The sequence below is a fragment of the Lepus europaeus genome, chromosome 2 (genome assembly GCF_033115175.1).
Source record: "Lepus europaeus isolate LE1 chromosome 2, mLepTim1.pri, whole genome shotgun sequence".
NCBI classification, from domain to species: domain Eukaryota; kingdom Metazoa; phylum Chordata; class Mammalia; order Lagomorpha; family Leporidae; genus Lepus; species Lepus europaeus.
The window spans coordinates 131861969-131879050 of record NC_084828.1 but is presented as its reverse complement, the minus strand read 5'-3'; the positions used below and the strand labels follow the sequence as shown (position 1 = coordinate 131879050).

General features: G+C 48.5%; 1 protein-coding gene across 2 annotated transcripts in view; it reads right to left on the bottom strand.

Annotated features, from left to right (window-relative positions):
* Positions 1 to 17082, bottom strand: part of WWTR1 (WW domain containing transcription regulator 1) — a 150746-nt gene that overhangs the window by 49385 nt on the left and 84279 nt on the right. For both annotated transcript variants that reach the window (XM_062213196.1, XM_062213204.1), the window contains exon 3: positions 8656 to 8792. In XM_062213196.1, the coding sequence (XP_062069180.1) occupies positions 8656 to 8792 (137 nt within the window). The remainder of the gene's footprint in view (positions 1 to 8655; positions 8793 to 17082) is intronic.

The window sequence follows — 17082 nt, the reverse complement described above, 5'->3', positions numbered from 1 at the left end:
GAAGAGAATGCCTTGGGCCAAACTACTGGCCATCAGTCACCAGGTAGCACTCAGAGTGTCTAAGAGAGTATAAACTCCATTAACAATGAATGAATGAATGAATGAATGAAGGTATACAAAAAAGGGACTGAAAGTTTGACCCAGTCTTTGACCTTCTTCCTAAAGGAGCTCAGTCTTCTCTGGGGCAGGAGACATCCTTTTGGAATTTTTAAAGGGTTTCTGTTGAAATCAGGCTTATACATTCACCCGGTAAAGTCAGGCAATACAGTTCAATAATTCTGACCTTGGGATGCAGCAGGTTAAGCCACCACTTACAATGCCAGCATCCCATATTGGAGTGCCAGTTCAAGTCCTGGCTCCTCTACTTCTGCCTGAGCTTCCTACTCCTGGGAAGGCAGCAGAGGATGGCTCAAGTTTTTGGGTCCCTGCCATCCACATGGGAGACCAGAGTGGAGTACCTGACTCCTGGCTTCAGCCCGGACCAGCCAAATGTTTCAGCCATTGTGGAATGAAACAGTGGATAGAAGATCTTGCTATCTCTGTATCTCTCCCTCTCTCTTCATCACTCTGCCTTCAAATAAATAAATAAATAAATAAATGTTTTTTTAAAAAAATAATAATAATGCACAAGACTGCTTTGACTCCCAGACCTGGCCAGTATATCCAGGCCCTCAAAAACTGCACACCGCTCCAGACCGCACCCTCATCGCCTGAGACAGAACTGGGGTGGGGCCCCGTGGGCCTGCTTCCAGCAGCAGCCGCCACAGATGCCATCCAGGATGTTCCTTGGCAGCAAACAGGCTCCTGGGGTCAGAGAATGAGTGCGTAAGACACGTCCCATGTGACCCAACTAGTGGTAGACTTGGACCACACTTGGAGCAACAGGATGTTGGGGCCTGGTGAGTAGCGTGCTTGTCACAGGCAGACTCATGCCAGCTGCTGAAGCTGGCCCATTCCAGCTTTGTCCACCTTACACATGAGGCCTCCTGCCCATCACCCCCTCCTCCTCCCCCACCATAAAGAGCTCAAGGTACCAAGTCATTCTCTCTTTGTTATTTCCCCTTTCAGGTATTATAGAAGTAATAAAACCACACTACAGAGAAAAAAGGTCTCACCCATAATCCAAAGGCCTGTCGTTATTATTAACATGTTAAATATTTAATGTAGCTATTCCGTGAATGCATTATGCAAAATGGTGCACTTCTAATGCACATTGCCCTTTGCTGGGAGCTAGAAGTAGGCACAGGGAAAGCCAGGTCTCTGTCCTCAAGGAACTTAGCCTGTAGGAAGAGAGAATCTGAGCAAAGTCTTTTTTGTTTTAACTCATTTATTTATTTGAAAGGCAGAATGACAGAGAGAGAGAGGGAGAGAGACAGAGAGATCTTCCGTGCACTGGTTCACTCCCCAGATGCCTGCCACAGCCACAGCTGGGCCAGACTGAAGCCAGGGGCCTGGAACTGCATCCGGTCTCCCACATGGGTGGCAGGGGCCCAAGTGCTGCGCTCCCAGGTGCATTATCAGGAGGCTGGATCCTAAGTGGAGCAGCAAGGACTTTACCTGGCACTCTGATATGGAGTATGGGCATCACAATGGTTAGCTTAACTAGACGTGCCACAATACCTCCCCTCAAGGTCTATTTTAGAAAACAAAAGCATAATCATAGCATACACAATGTTGCCTGCTGTAAAAAATTAGAATATTATAATAAGCAATTTTCCATGTGTCTCCACAGTCTATAACTGTTATTCCACTGGTTACAAATACATTTATTTTCATATTACAGGCATTATTTATTTACCAGCTATTACAGCTAACATGCCTCTGTATACACAACTTCCCAAAATGTTCACCTTGCATACTACTTGGGAATTTTATCCTGGAGAGTATTTTGGGGGAAAATTTACAGCATCAAACATGTTCATGGCTCCACACACCTGTTACTGATGTTTCCACCTAAACTTCACATGATAAAACCTACATAATCTTCATCGCCTAACCTATCCCTCAAAGTAAGTGAATGCTGATCTAGGTAAAAGATTCATTCACATCAAGATCAATGGAGCGGAGAAAGCACTGTGGTGTAGCAGGTTAAGCCAATGCCTGCAGCGCCAGCATCCTATTCAGACACCATCAGGAGTTCTGGCTGATGCTCCACTTTGGCTCCAGCTCCCTGCTGACAGCCTGGGAGAGCAGTGGAAGATGGCCAAAATGCTTGGGCCCCTACATCCACATGAGAGACCCAGATGAAGCTCCTGGCTCCTGGTTTTGGATCAGTCCAGCTCTGGCTGTCGCAACCATTCAGGAAGTACACCAGAGGATGGAAGATCTCAGTCTCTGTCTGTCTGTATGTCTGTCTATCTCTCTCTGTATCTGTATCTTTCAAATAAATAAATAAATCTTTTTTAAAAAATAGATCAATGGAGCACATCCATGAAAAAACAAGGTTCATTTCTTTATATTCTATTGTACCCCACTTTATTTCATAGTAGAAACTGAATCAGTTAATACATTTTTCAGCCTCCATTTCACACATTTCTTAAAAGCCTTAAAAGAGAGGAACTATAATAAATCTCCTCTCAAAAACAAACAAACAAAAAAAGCAGTTTTCAATAATGTTGGTTGAGGGGCTAGTGCTGTGACATAAGGGGTTAAGCCTCTGCCTACAGCACCAGCATCCCACATGGGGACCAGTTCGAGTCCCAGCTGCTCCACTTCTGATCCGGCTCCCTGTTAATGTGCCTGAGAAAGCAGTGGAAAATGGCCTAGGTGCTCGGGCCCCTGCACCCACGTGGGAGACCAGGATGAAATTCCTGGCTTCGGTTCGGCCAGCTCCAGCCATTGGGAAGTGAACAACGGATGGAAGACTTCTCTCTCCCTCTCTGTAACAGCACCTTTCAAATAAATGAAATGAATCTTTAAAAAACTAATGTTGGTTGAAGTGAATTCTGACAACAGACAGCTTCCTCAAACCCTAAGAAGGTAGCACTGATTTTCCTACAGTGTTTACAAAACGCTGCTGCTTTTAATGAAGAGAAGCCCTCTTTTAACAGGACCCCTTTCCCCTTTTCCTGTGCCGGCCAGTCTTCCTTCCTTTCCATAAACACATGCTTCCTACCAGCACCCACCACCTGCACCCCCCCCCCCCTTAACGCCCATGGGTTTCTCTCTCTTCGATAGTCTCTGGGTTTGCGTGTGTATACCCCTGTGCACTTGAGGCTAATGTATGCTGCATAAAACAAAGTTCAAAAACTAGTCAGAACATCGGAGCTGGAAAAATTGCAGTAGCCGGATGTGTCTGCCAGGAACTCGCCATACAAATTTAATTAGACAGAAAACACCGGAAAAAGGAAAGTAGAGGATACCTACGTCTAAATCTGACTTTTAGTGGACTTTCAGGCTCCCCTCCCACATGCCTCCAGCAACGCTGGTCTGCAGTAGCCCTTCTCTATTTATTTGCTGTTGATAAAATAAAATGCCTTTAACTGCCTCTGTGCACTTCCTAGGGGGAAGAAGCAGCCAACTCACTTGAGCACACACAAGATTTTCCATCTTGTCTTGAAAAGCATGCCCAGAAAATTAAAAACTCACACATGTGTTTATAATTTGAAGTACAGATCAAGACACAGACCTGAAGGATTTATGCTCTGGGCTGGCAGACGGCACATCTTCAAAGGAGGAAGTGTGTGTGTGTGTGTGTGTGTGAGTGATTTTTTTTTTTTTTAAATTCCGACGGTATTGAAAATACACTCTGGCTGCACCTTCCCAAAGTTTCTGTCCTGGCTTGGGCTGGCAGTCTGGTGAACTTGTTAGACAGTCCTTACTTTTCCTGTATTGTCTGGGAAGATAACTGGCACCCCCGCTAGAGGCCTCTTTCCAACAAAGAGCTCTGTGAATGTGTGGCCCATGATTGCTGAATTTTCATGAGAAAGGCAGAGTCCCATGCCACTTGCTCTTTGTAAAAGCGTCCTAAAATATGGGGACTTAAGCCGCGGCATGCCTGTGGCATCTGCGTACTGAGAAATGGCACGGTCTGACCCTGTCACCACTCAGCAGGGGAAAGGCTCATCTCTTACAACCCAAAGCACAAACACTCTTGACAAGCTCCTGCTGTCCACTGGCTGATGGCAAGAGCGTGGGGACGGCATGCTCCCCTTCATCTTCTCACCACTTCTGCGTGAGGTTAAAGAATATTTCAGGGCACAGGGATGTTCGGCACAGCAGTGCCCGTGCTGCAGTCCCAAGCTCCTCTGTCAATCCAGCATCCTGCTAGTGTGCACCCAAGGAGGCAGCAGCAACGGCTCAAGTACCTGGGTCCCTGCCACCCACGTGGGAGACCAGGATGGAGCTCCTGGCTCCTGACTTCGGCCTGGCCCAGCCCTGCCTGTTGCAAGTATTTGGAGAATGAACAAGCAGATGGGAGACCCCTCGCCCCGTCACTCTGCTTTTCAAATAAAAAAAATAAATGCTTTTAAAAAGTGAATATTCTAGAGCTAGAGTTGTGGCATAGTGGGTAAAGCCACCACCTGGGACACTGGCATCCATATGGGTACCAGTTCGAGTCCCAGCTGCTCCACTTCTGATCCAGCTCCCTGCTAATGCACCTGGGAAAGTAGCTTGAAGATGGTCCAAATTTTCAGCCCCTGCTACCCATGTGGTAGACCCAGATGAAGCTCCTGGCTCCTGGCTCCAGCCTGGCCCAACATTAACTGTTGCTGACATTTAGAGAATGAACCAGTGGATAAAAGACCTCTCTCTCTCTCTCTCTCTCTCTCTCCCTCTCTCTCTCTCTAACTCTTTCAAAATAAAGATTTTGTTTAAAGTGATTATTCTACACAAGCGTTCAGCACTCACATGATTACCAAATGGTAATATCTCCTCCTTACTTAGATCCTGTAAGGTCTTCCTTCCCTCTCCCGCTCACAGGGTATGCCTTGGGATTCAGACTTAAGCAAACTGAGTAAAGCCTTATAGTAGACCCTGTTTGGCAAGCACAAAAACTAAAATTTCAGTTAAAACCACACTATGCTGGAGATGGTTACTTGAATTAAAGTGCAAAAATCATTTTCAGAGCCTGCTTCATTTAAGTGTATGAAAATTCCTTAGCTCCAAAGGCCCAAGGAATCTATCTCCTTTCAGAAGGAATCTGTTTCCATGAAGCCACTAACTCCACGATGAATTTAAGTGAAGGGTTTCTCCTCCCACAATTAAAACATGCTCAATTTATAAGTCACATTTCAGGAATATATTTGACTCTTAGAAAAAAACAAGATACCAGGCATCTACCAGAAGGAAGTTTCTTGGGGGAGAGGAAACTGAAGCATTTCCACCAGAGGGCGCTGTTCTCGTTGGCAGTAATGAATGTGGTATTCCTAACTTAAAGCCCCAAATAAATTTTTTTCTTGAAATTCTTTGTGATGAACAATGAAACTGTCTTAAAATATAACATATTATGGTTAAATACAATAAATATTTACTTTAGCCTATTATAGGCCAAAGTCCTATGTTTTTCACAAATATAATCTCATATAATTTCCTCATACAACACAGAATCCTCATTCTACATATGGGGAAACTGAAGCACAACTAAGTAACTTAGCAGTCACCAAGCTGACAACTGGCAAGGCCAGGATTCAAATTCTGGTAGCACGAGCCCCAAGCGTATCTCACCTATGTCCTGTCTGAATGTGCTTTAACAATGCCACTGATGCTAACACAGCTCTAGAAATATTGAAAATTAGCTGATAAGAGGTGCTAATCCTATTATCAGATAGTAATGTTATTTTGACATCGTTTTCACATATACACAAGTACTTCCCATCGGAGGGAAAATAGCACTTATGTTCACTTATTTGTCATCTACATCTCATGAAAAGTGCCAAAGTTCTAGATTTCACAAGGAGGGAGAAAGGAACTTGCTCTTTTATTTTTAAAGATAATGAGTACGAATCACAGGCAAAGCTGAGGACTGAAGTGAAATATTCTGAGTAAATCATTATTACTAGCACCACCCTGGGACTCAAAATTTTATCCTGGTCTTCAGAACTAACTTGGCATTTCCAATTTTTTTTAAGATTTATTTATTCATTTGAAAGAAGAAGATGCAGAGAGAAAGGAGAAAGAGAGATCTCCCATCTGCTGGTTCACCCCCCAAATGGCCACAAGAGCCAGAGCTGGGCCAGATTGAAGCCAGGAGCCAGGGGCTTCTTCCAGTTCTCCCAATTGGGTGGCAAGGGCCATCTTCCACTGCCTTCCCAGGCATATTAGCAGGGAGCTGGATCAGAAGTAGGGCAGCTGGGACTCAAACATACGTGATGCCAGCACTGCAGGCAGCAGCTTAACCTGCTATAGACAACGCTGGCCCCGGCATTCCTGGATAATATTTATCCTTGGGACACAACTGTGACTCTCTGTAGGCTAACAACATATTCTGAAATGGGCAAATATTCAAGTATTGTTGGAAAAACCCAAGAATATATGTCTTGAGAAATGTACTGCCCTCATTTATTAGAAATATGGAAAGCAAGGTATTTTATTTAGCTACAGTACGTATGTTTCACAAAGTCCCAATCATAGCTTCTTTAGATTACTCCACTAACATGACTGGACTCTGTGTGTGTGTGCACACAAGCACAGACAGTCACATGTGCCTTCAATATCCAGCTTCAACCATTCCAGTCCCTTTCTAATTTAATTAGTACACTTTCTACTTGTTGCACAATTTTTAAAAATTACAAGGAGCACATAGAAGAGCACAATGAAGCATATTCACCACAGTGTTATACGTACCAGCAACACACTACTAACAGCCTAATTATCTATCAGACAGGAACTAGTTAAATAAACTAATCATAACATATCAATATGCTGGACTACTGGGCAACTTTTAAAAAGAATGAAGCAGCTCCATGTGTGTGGCTATAGAGGTGAAAAAAGCAAAGTGCAGAACACTGGGTATAAAATGCTAGGTGCACGCACACACACACACACACACAGCAGGAAACACTGCCTGGTTCCAGGAAGCAAACTGGGAGACTAAGGAAATGGGGATTGAATGAAGACTTACTTTCTGACAGCCCCTTTGAAGTGCTTGAATTTTTTTTAAAAAACATATCCATAAAAGATTTTTTCCAAAGAGAGTAAAGTGAAGGTGAAAATATTAATAACTAGTTTTCTGAACATTACATGGTCAAAGTCACCGCGCAACAGGTGCAATGCCACCCTGACACCTGCTTCCTGCATGAGCTCTCACATAGTTGAGACCAACAGGGCATGGGTGTCTGGGAGGTGCTGGTTTCCAACCGCTGGGAGACGCACCTGTGCCCTTCTCCCAGACCTTTCAGATAAGGAACACCACGAGGTCTACCCCAGGGCAGCTGCTCTCGAGATACGGTGTAGTCTCCAAGCTATGAAACAGCAGGTTCAGGCTTCCTGGAAGAACGGGCGCTTGCAGCTAACTGGGGTCTTCCCAAGTTCACGCTCACTTTGGCTAGGCCCCAGTGAGAAGGAGGACTGTCCAGTAACGCCGCTTCCATTTTTATCCTATCCATTCCTGAAAATCCACCAGGAGATTCTTTTCACAGCCTAAAATTAGCTGCTCCCTGGGTACAGCAGTCTGCGGATATCTAATCTTAAGTGGAAATGTTATCGCAAACAGCATCTTCTTTTATATAACTTTAAATTGGCCCAGTTTTTCTTCTTTGATTTTAGCCCCTGGGGGCAAGGGAGGGAGCTGAGCTGTCCCTGCTGTTCACGGCCAGTGGGCAGGGGTTTAGCTCTCTGGGTGTCCAGGCAGCAGGCAGAAAATGCGATCCCCTCAAGTCTGAAGGCCACACCTGCACACGGTGACGCAGTGGAGGATGAGTGACACTGTCCCCAGGGTCCACAGAGGAGCTGCGTGTTGGCTATGCAGTGGTTAACTGGATTGTGAAGTCGGACTGGCCTGCATGGCTGGGAAAGTCTCCTCTCATCTACAACACGGGGATCCTGTGCTGAGGATTTGATGCAACAGGGCCTGTGTGTGACAGTGACCAAATTCACAGACGGGGGCAGCTGCCCTATGTGCCTATGTGTGTGTGAAGACAGGAGGCCTAAGGGATTTTTCTTTCTTTTAATTTTTATTTATTTAAAAGGCAGAGAGAGAGTTCTTCCATCCCTTGGTTGACTCCCCAAATGCACGCAACACCCGGGGCTGGGCCAGGCTGAAGCTGGGAGCCAGGAACTCCATGCGGGTCTCCCATGTGGGTGGCGGGGATCCAAGCAGTTGGGCCATCACCTGTGTACTAGCAGGAAGCTGGAATGAGGAATTGAACCTGGGACTTGAACTGAGGTTCTCCAATATGGGACGTGGGTGTTCCAAGTGGCATTTTAACCACTGCTCCAAATGCATGCCATAGGTGCTGTTTTCAAAGAGCTCCCATGAAGGGAACTGGAGCAGAGGTGGCAGTCCGTGTCAACCTAAGGTGGGGGCAGCAGTGTCATGAGCCATGTGGTAAAGAGACCAAGGCAAAGGGGGCAAGGAGGGTGATAGCACCAAGAAGGAGGAGAAAACCCTGCCTGGGTGCAGGAAGAGGCACCGAGACGACCAGAGATGCTCCTGCCCAGAGCCCGCGGGCGGACCCTGGTAACTCCAGCGGGCAGGCAGCGTGCGGGGCTTACCGAGACTTGGCTGGGCCACTGCCATGGACCTCTGGGGCACTGGCGTGGAAGTGACGGCAGCGTGCAGGTTCATGTGATTCAGGGGCTGATTCATCGCCTTCCTAGGGTCTTGCCATGTGGTGATTTTTTCTATGTGACTAAAAGAAGGAAAAACAATTCTCTTTTTAATTGCCAGCATCGTTATCACCACCACCAAAACCAACACAGCAGTTAAGTGACACCAACTCTCAGCTTAGGCTGCTTACACATGGCTGATGATTGTGACTGGCTTCTCCAAGGGTGCACCTGCCCATGTGGCCCTCCTTGGGGGGGCAGTGTCCCACTGAGGATTTTGCAGGGGCCTCTCTGGACACCAGCTGTGCTGTCCAGACTGCTCCCAGGTGCAGCAAGCCCCAACAAAACTCCCCTCGACCCCAAAAGCCGGTTCCCTAGCATTCCCAACACTCAGGGGATGATGCTTCCCCACCATCCCCTTCCTGGGGTGCCATGGTGTGAGCCCCTCCTCCAAAGTAAGGCCCCAGCTCTCCTCCCCTGCTGCCAGCCCCCCACATTCTCTCCATCATGGAATTAGCATGAGAAGGCTCTTTCACCTGTCCTCTGCCAAAGACGGGCCCTGACCCAGCCTCTAACTGGACACCCCCGAGCTCTTCCTCACAGGGAGGCTTGCTGAGGCCTACAGGGTAATACATAAAGCCCTCCGGGAGCTCACCTTCCACCAAGCAAGGCAATGGCTCGTACTGCGGGGGGAGAGGAGCAGCGGCAGCAAAGTTGAATATGCAAAGTTAGGCAAGTACCAGATTATGGAGAAACCTGCACACTGAGGTGTGAAAGTGTCCCAGGCAGGGGAAGATACCCTTAGACTACTGAGCATACACAACTCCCAACAGTTGCTACTATAATTCATCTCTGAGAAGCCAGCTCCAGGGTTTCCAGGACGTCCTTGGAAAGTTGGGAAGGGCCTCCAGCTTCACCCACCTCCTCCAAAACCTCATTGCAAGTCACTTCTGGGGCCTCCCAGGCCCTGTTCCACTCTAGCAAGCTCTACCTTTAATGAGAGTGTGTTCTACACATCATCAGCCCTCCATATCTATGGATTTCACATGCACAGATTCCCACAGATCAAAAATAGGGTCAGGAAAAAAAAAACTGCACCTGTACTAAACATGTATGGACCTCTTTTTCTTGGCCCTAAACAAAGCAGTTTAACGACTAGATGCATAGCATCTACATTGCATTGGGTATTACAAACTTTGTGCCATTTTAAGGAAGGGACCCGAACACCCTCATATTCCGGTATCTGCGGGAAGTCCTAGACCCAACACCCTCAGATACCACGAGTTGACTGCATGTATTTTAAAGATGAATCACATCTGCCGGCACCGCGGCTCACTAGGCTAATCCTCCGCCTAGCGGCACCGGCACACCGGGTTCTAGTCCCGGTCGGGGCACCAATCCTGTCCCGGTTGCCCCTCTTCCAGGCCAGCTCTCTGCTGTGGCCAGAGTGCAGAGGAGGATGGCCCAAGTGCTTGGGTCCTGCACCCCATGGGAGACCAGGAGAAGCACCTGGCTCCTGCCATCGGATCAGCGCGGTGCGCCGGCCGCAGCGCGCCTACCGCGGCGGCCATTGGAGGGTGAACCAACAGCAAAAAGGAAGACCTTTCTCTCTGTCTCTCTCTCTCACTGTCCACTCTGCCTGTCAAAAAAAAAAAAGATGCATCACATCCTCCTGGTGCTCCTATTTTTTATTTTCCAAATGGTATCAGGTCTTTCTGTGTCCATCAAAAACATCACACTTTGATAGAAGACATTGGATATTGGCTTGTTCTATGTCTTGCAGCTAGGTCTGCCTCTTCCCCGTCAAGCCCCACCCACTGCTGACCCTTCTTGGCACACACAGAAGCGAGCCTGGTAGTGTTGTAGGTAAGGGACCAGAGGAAATGCATCACCACACCCTTCCCCCAGGGTTGCCTCTTAAAAACTTCTTCCTTGCCCTGCAGCTTAAAATTGCTATTGTAGCAATGCCACACTGGCCTGGCCAAAAAGATCCAGCGGACTGCATCCTTCCATGATCTACAGGCCATTACGATATCATCATAATAAAGCTAACCATGCCTGACACGCCCAGTGCCACCATGCCCCCGGTGCCACGACACATTGAAGACTTCCTAAAAAGGTGAGAAAAGTGGCAGTCACCAGACTCCTGGAAATCTCCGCCATTTCCTGGAAACCCCACCAAAGCATCACCCCCGTACCTCCAGATCTCAAAATGGGATCATCCCGGAGGGATGCAGCTCACTCTGGACCACGCCTGCACCCCTGCTTTAATGTGTACTTCTGCTTTGCTAATAGATCTTACTCCTCTGCTAACTTTTATCTATGTCGAATCTCTTTGTTCACAGGAGACAAGTACCTGGACCCCAAGCCTCCCAACAGCATCTCCTTGTTAAGAATCCTTAATTTAAAATAATAATAATAATAATAATAATAATAATAATAATAATAATAATGGAGATCTCGCTCTGTGGCACACCAGACTAAAAGCAACCTCCTGTGATATGAACACCGGTTCAAGAGGCTGCTCCACTACTGATCCAGCTCCCTGCTAATCACCTGGGAAAGCAGTGGAGGATGGTCCATGTGCTTGAACCCCTGCCATCCACACCCAGGGAGACTTGGATGGAGCTCCAGGCTCTTGACTTCATCCTGGCCCAGCCCTGGCCATTGCAGCCATTTTGGGGAGTAAGCCAGAGGATGGAGGACCTCTCTCTCTCTGTAATTCTGCCTATTAAACAAATAAGTAAATCCCTTTTTTAAAAAATACCTAATGCCTACTAAAAACAATGGCATCCGTGGAACCTTTGGTGTCCGGATCCTCTGTTGGGATCATGCAGCTTAATTCTAAGTCAAGGCCGGCGCCTCGGCTCACTAGGCTAATCCTCCACCTGTGGCACCGGCACCCCAGGTTCTAGTCCCGGTTGGAGCACTGAATTCTGTCCCGGTTGCTCCTTTTCCAGTCCAGCTCTCTGCTGTGACCCAGGAAGGCAGTGGAGGATGGCCCAAGTGCTTGGGCCCTCCTGAACCCACATGGGAGACCAGGAGGAAGTCCCCGGCTCCTGGCTTCGGATCGGCGCGCCGGCCGTAGCAACCATTTGCAGAGTGAACCAACGGAAGGAAGATCTTTCTGTCTCTCTCTCTCACTGTCTGTAACTTTCGCTCTCTCTCTCTCACTGTCTAACTCTGCCTGGCCAAAAAAAAAAAAAATCTAGGTCAAGAAACCTCTTTGCACTGATTGTGTTTGTCTCGTTTTTCTTCCCTTCTGTTTGCTCACATTTCAATACTGAAACCAAGGCAAGCATTGGAGCAGAGTTTAAGATGCTGCTTGTGGGGGCCGGCGCCCTGGCTCACTTGGTTAATCCTCTGCCTGTGGTGCCAGCATCCCATATGGGCGCCAGGTTCTAGTCCCTGTTGCTCCTCTTCCAGTCCAGCTTTCTGCTGTGGCCTGCGAGGGCAGTGGAGGATGGTCCAAGTGCTTGGGCCCCTGCACAAACATGGGAGACCAGGAAGAAGCACCTGGCTCCTAGCTACGGATTGGCACAGCGCCGGCCGTAGCGGCCATTTGGGGGGTGAACCAACAGAAGGAAGACCTTTCTCTCTGTCTCTCTGTCTATAACTCTACCTGTCAAAAAAAAAAAAAAAATGCTGCCTGGGACACCTTCAACCTATATCCCAGCCTCTTCCAGTTCTAACTTTCTGCTAATGCATACCCAAGAGGTAATAGGTGATAGCTCAAGCACTTGGTCCCCACCACCCGTGTGGGAGAACCAGAATAAGTTCTGGTCTCCTAGCTTTGGCCTGGTCCAGATCTAGCCATTATGGGCATTTGGAATTTGAATGAACCAACAAATGGAAGATCTCTATCTATCTATCTATCTACCTATCTACCTACCTACCTGCCTATCTTGTCTTTATCTCACTGCCTTTCAAATAAGTAAAAATAAATAAATAATGAAAGTAGTAAATGCTGACAGTGTTAAAAGTCTTATTCAGATTTCTTCATTGAAGACTTAATGGTATTGTTGTGGGGAATTCATCCATTGCCTTGAATGAAAACTTGGACGTTTTCCTAAGACTTTTTTTCCCTTGAGTATTATTTTATTTAAGTGAAAGGCAGGGTGAGAGAAGCAGATTGTCCATCCACTGGTTCACTCTGACTGAAGCCAGAGGCCCAGAACTCTATCCAGGTCTCCCACATGGGTAGCAGGGAATCAAGTACTTGGGCCATCACCTGCTGCCTCCCAGGCCCATTAGCAGGGAGCTGGATCAGAAGCAGAGCAACAAGGACTCGAACTGGTGCTCTGATATGGGATGCTGGTGTCACAAGAGGTGGCTTCTCCCACTGCATACAACATTGTCCACTTTAGAAGACTTTGAAATGAATGTGATCTTAAAAGTCAGCCTCTAAAAAGGAAACAGAGTTAACTACTGAGTTTCAAAACTGTAGATGCCTTAAAAAGTAAAAAATTAGTAAGTCCAAAATTATCACAAAGAAATTAAAATAAAAGAACCAAGTCTGTCTTGGTAAGAACAAAGCATTAGGCCGGTGCTGTGGCGTAGCGGGTAAAGCTGCCGCCTGCGGTGCTGGTATCACATACATTGAATGCCGGTTTGAGACCCAGCTTATCCAGTTCTGATCCAGCTCTCTGCTATGGTCTGAGAAAGCAGTAGAAGATGGTCCGAGACCCTGGGCCCCTGCACCCACGTGGGAGACCTGGAAGAAGCTCCTGGCTCCTGGCTTTGGATCGGAGCAGCTCCAGCAGTTGCGGATATCTAGGGAGTGAACCAACAGGTAGAAGACCTCTCTCTCTCTCTCTCTGTCTGTCTGTTTCTGCCTCTCTGTAACTCTGCCTTTAAATAAATAAATAAATCTTAAAAAACAAACATTGGGAGCCGGCAATGGGTGTGGTGGGCGCTGGTTCTTCGTGTCCCAGCTACTCCATTTCAGATGCAGCTCCCTACTAATGGCCTGGGACAAGCAGAGGAAGATGGCCCCAGTGTTTGGGCCTCTGCTGCCCAAGGGAGATCTGGATGAAGCTCCTGGTTCCTTGCTTCTGGCTTCGTCCCAGCTCAACCCTGGCCACTGTGGCCATGTGGGGAGGGAACCAGCAGATGGAAGATCTCTCTTTCTGTGTGTCTTCCTCTCTCTCTCTGTGACTCTGACTTTCAAATAAATAAATAAATCTTAAGGCTAAACTAAAGAGATGAGAATCACTTCCCTAAGCATTAAAAAAATTCAAAAAGCAAAACAACAGTTTTAGTTCCAGTTTCAGACCAGCCGTTGTAATTCTGCTTACAGCTTTCATGAAATCCTTCTGGCAACTTTCCGGCCTGCTGGAGGTGGGGTAGGGGTGTCCCAGCCAGGCGCAGGGGGGTTGTCACAGGCCCTCAGAGCCAGGCACCAACAGCCGAGGAAGTGAGGGTGGGCAAACTCCCTTCAGCCAAGTAAGGAGAGCTCAGAAACCCTTTGATTTGTCCTTTAGGACCCACCCTATTAAAAGCTGTTTTCCAAGGTAGGCACGTCCTACACAGCCACTTTCTGTTCGGGTAGCAGAAGGCAAAGAATCCTTCCCTTTCATGCAGCTCCCTCTGACCCTCTGACTCTCCCACCCGGCAGGGCTCCTCACGGGGCGAGAACCAACCCCAGAGGAGGCAGCCACAGGTTCCCCCCGTGGCAGAACACGCAGGACACTGCTGCGGGGGAAATTCAGCTGCCAGTGGGAGGCATCACCCAGGAGCCGCACTCTCCCTCCCATCCTGAACAAGTGGAGGAGAGAGGCGTCCAAGGCAGAAAGAAAGCCCTTAGGGAGGGCAGCCGCCACCCGCAGGACCCAGTGGGTGGCGCCTTCAGGCGGCCACCCCCTCCCTCGTCCTCACCGGTCTGACCTCAAGGAGGTGCAGCTCACTCGGAGGCCTGTCCCCAGATGCCCACCGAGCCTGGGAGCCCCGGTGGCTCGCCCGTGCAGCTCCCTGCTCAGACTTGTGAAGTCTGTCTTGTTGTAAAGCAGTCTTGTTCCCGGCGGGTTGGGTCATGAAAAGTGTCATTCACTGTAGTCCCCGCAGACAGAAGCACAAGAGGGAGCCTTTCTGAAGTGGGCAGTTCCCATCACTCTGAAAGGGCTCTGAGGCAGCCCCTCAAGACCCCAGCCCAGCCGCAGAGCAGTCCACGGGACCAGTGTGGTCCTCAGGCTCCCCGTGGAGTGCTGTCGACAGTGGCTCCCGCTCGGAATGCAACAAGCCACGGAAAGTGCTCAGCACAGGTGCCTGACACAGCACTGATGATCTGAGCTGAAAACCAAATTCTCCAGCCTTTCCAATCATTTAGAGCCCCCCCGCCCCCTGCAGGGCTCCTGCTGCTACTCCTTCCCCCCTCCAAGCCTGGATATGCCATTCACTCTTTCATTCTGCTGTCTCACCCCTGCTCGCTCTCTCAATGCTACTGAGTCACTTCCTTTCTCATATTTCTCAGTGGAACCCTATTGTCTGCCAGGACCCACAATTTAGCCAGATTAATCCCTCCTTCCTAGGACTCCCACCTCCTTCCTGGCTCCACTCCCTTGCTGAGTCTACTTAAAAAAAAAAGTCTCTCCACTGTTCAGAAAGTACAACTTCCCCGGGAAATCAACACGCAGAGATCGTTTTCAATCCTCCTATACTGTAGATGCACATTCTATAAATACATACTCCGAGGTGGGCGTTGTGCTGGGGCCACCTGTGCTAGTCACATCCCATATCAGCGTCCCGGCTCCTCCGCTTTCCATCCAGCTCCCTGCTAATGCACCCGGGAGCAGCAGAGGATGGCCCAAGTCCTTGAGCCCCTGCCACTCACGTGGGAGACACAGATGGAGTTCAGGGCTCAGCCTGGCCCAGACGCAGTTGTTGTGGGCATTTGGGGAGCGAACCAGCAGACGGAAGATCTCTGTCTCTCTGCCTTTCACGCAGATGAAGATAAATAAGCTGTATTCTGTACAGTTTTTTTCATATTTGAAAATGGAATAAAAAAATAAAAAAAGATACCAAACTGTTTATGGTGACTGAAGTAAGTAACAGGCTATGTGGTTATTTTTTTCCTTATCTAAACTTCTCTGCACTTTCCAGCATTTAGTAGTGACTATGCATTGTTTTCATAACCAGTAAAAACAGAAACACTCACAAAGGTACAAAAAGACAAGGAAAACTGGAGCATGGATACGCAGGTCACGGGGTACTAAATAGTTGTTGAAGATAAACAGATTTGGCTTCTGTCTTCCAGTGGTCCAGGTAAGAAGTGGAATGGAAATCAATTATCCAGTCTTAGCCGGCGCCGCGGCTCACTAGGCTAATCCTCCGCCTTGCGGCGCCGGCACACCGGGTTCTAGTCCCGGTCGGGGCACCGATCCTGTCCCGGTTGCCCCTCTTCCAGGCCAGCTCTCTGCTGTGGCCAGGGAGTGCAGTGGAGGATGGCCCAAGTGCTTGGGCCCTGCACCCCATGGGAGACCAGGATAAGCACTTGGCTCCTGCCATTGGATTAGCGCGGTGCGCCGGCCGCAGCGCGCTACCGCAGCGGCCACTGGAGGGTGAACCAACGGCAAAAAAGGAAGACCTTTCTCTCTGTCTCTCTCTCTCACTGTCCACTCTGCCTGTCAAAAAAAAAAAAAAAAGTGGAACAATTATCCAGTCTTGCACGGCTTATGTCGAGAAAGGATACCAGTTCCGAAGGAGAAGGAAAACTTCTCTAAACACCAAAAAAATATTTTTTCCCCTAGACTTAAAATACACACACACACACACAAAGATCTCACTGAAAAGGAAGCTGTCTGTGGCCGGCACAGAGGGAGTGGTCTTTCCCCTTCCTTGGAGGCCCCTGGGCCCCTCCTTCCCAGACGGCCTCCCTCTTTCAGTCCGGGAGAAAACCAGACCTAGGGCAGCCACATTAGGACATCTCAGAGAAGCGCCCTGCTCCCAGGACAGGGTGCTCGCCAAGGGGCAAGAGAGGCCAGCACTTCCCTCAGAAGATACTTGGCTGGAGCTTATGAAAAACCGTTGTGTGAAATTGTTTTCCCTTGTGGATGAATACTTTCTTCAATAAAGACAAATTTAGAAAGCTGTTGCATTTATGAAGCTTAGTCTTCATGTGGGGTGAAAATGTCATTGGAATCGGCAAGGGTGACACGCTCACCCTCCCCGCCCCCCTCCCCGTTGGGACCTGCCCCTCCCATCAACCGGAGGGAGGCGGGGCTAACTCGCTAGCTCTCCACTTCAGCAACCCACAGGCTCCTTCCTGAACTTTCACCTAGATGAGAATGCCACAGCCTGAGGGCTTCCCCTCCTGCTGTCTTCGTTGTTTCCTTCTTTGCCTTCCCCTAACCAGCTCTTCTCTCCTCCAGCCTCATA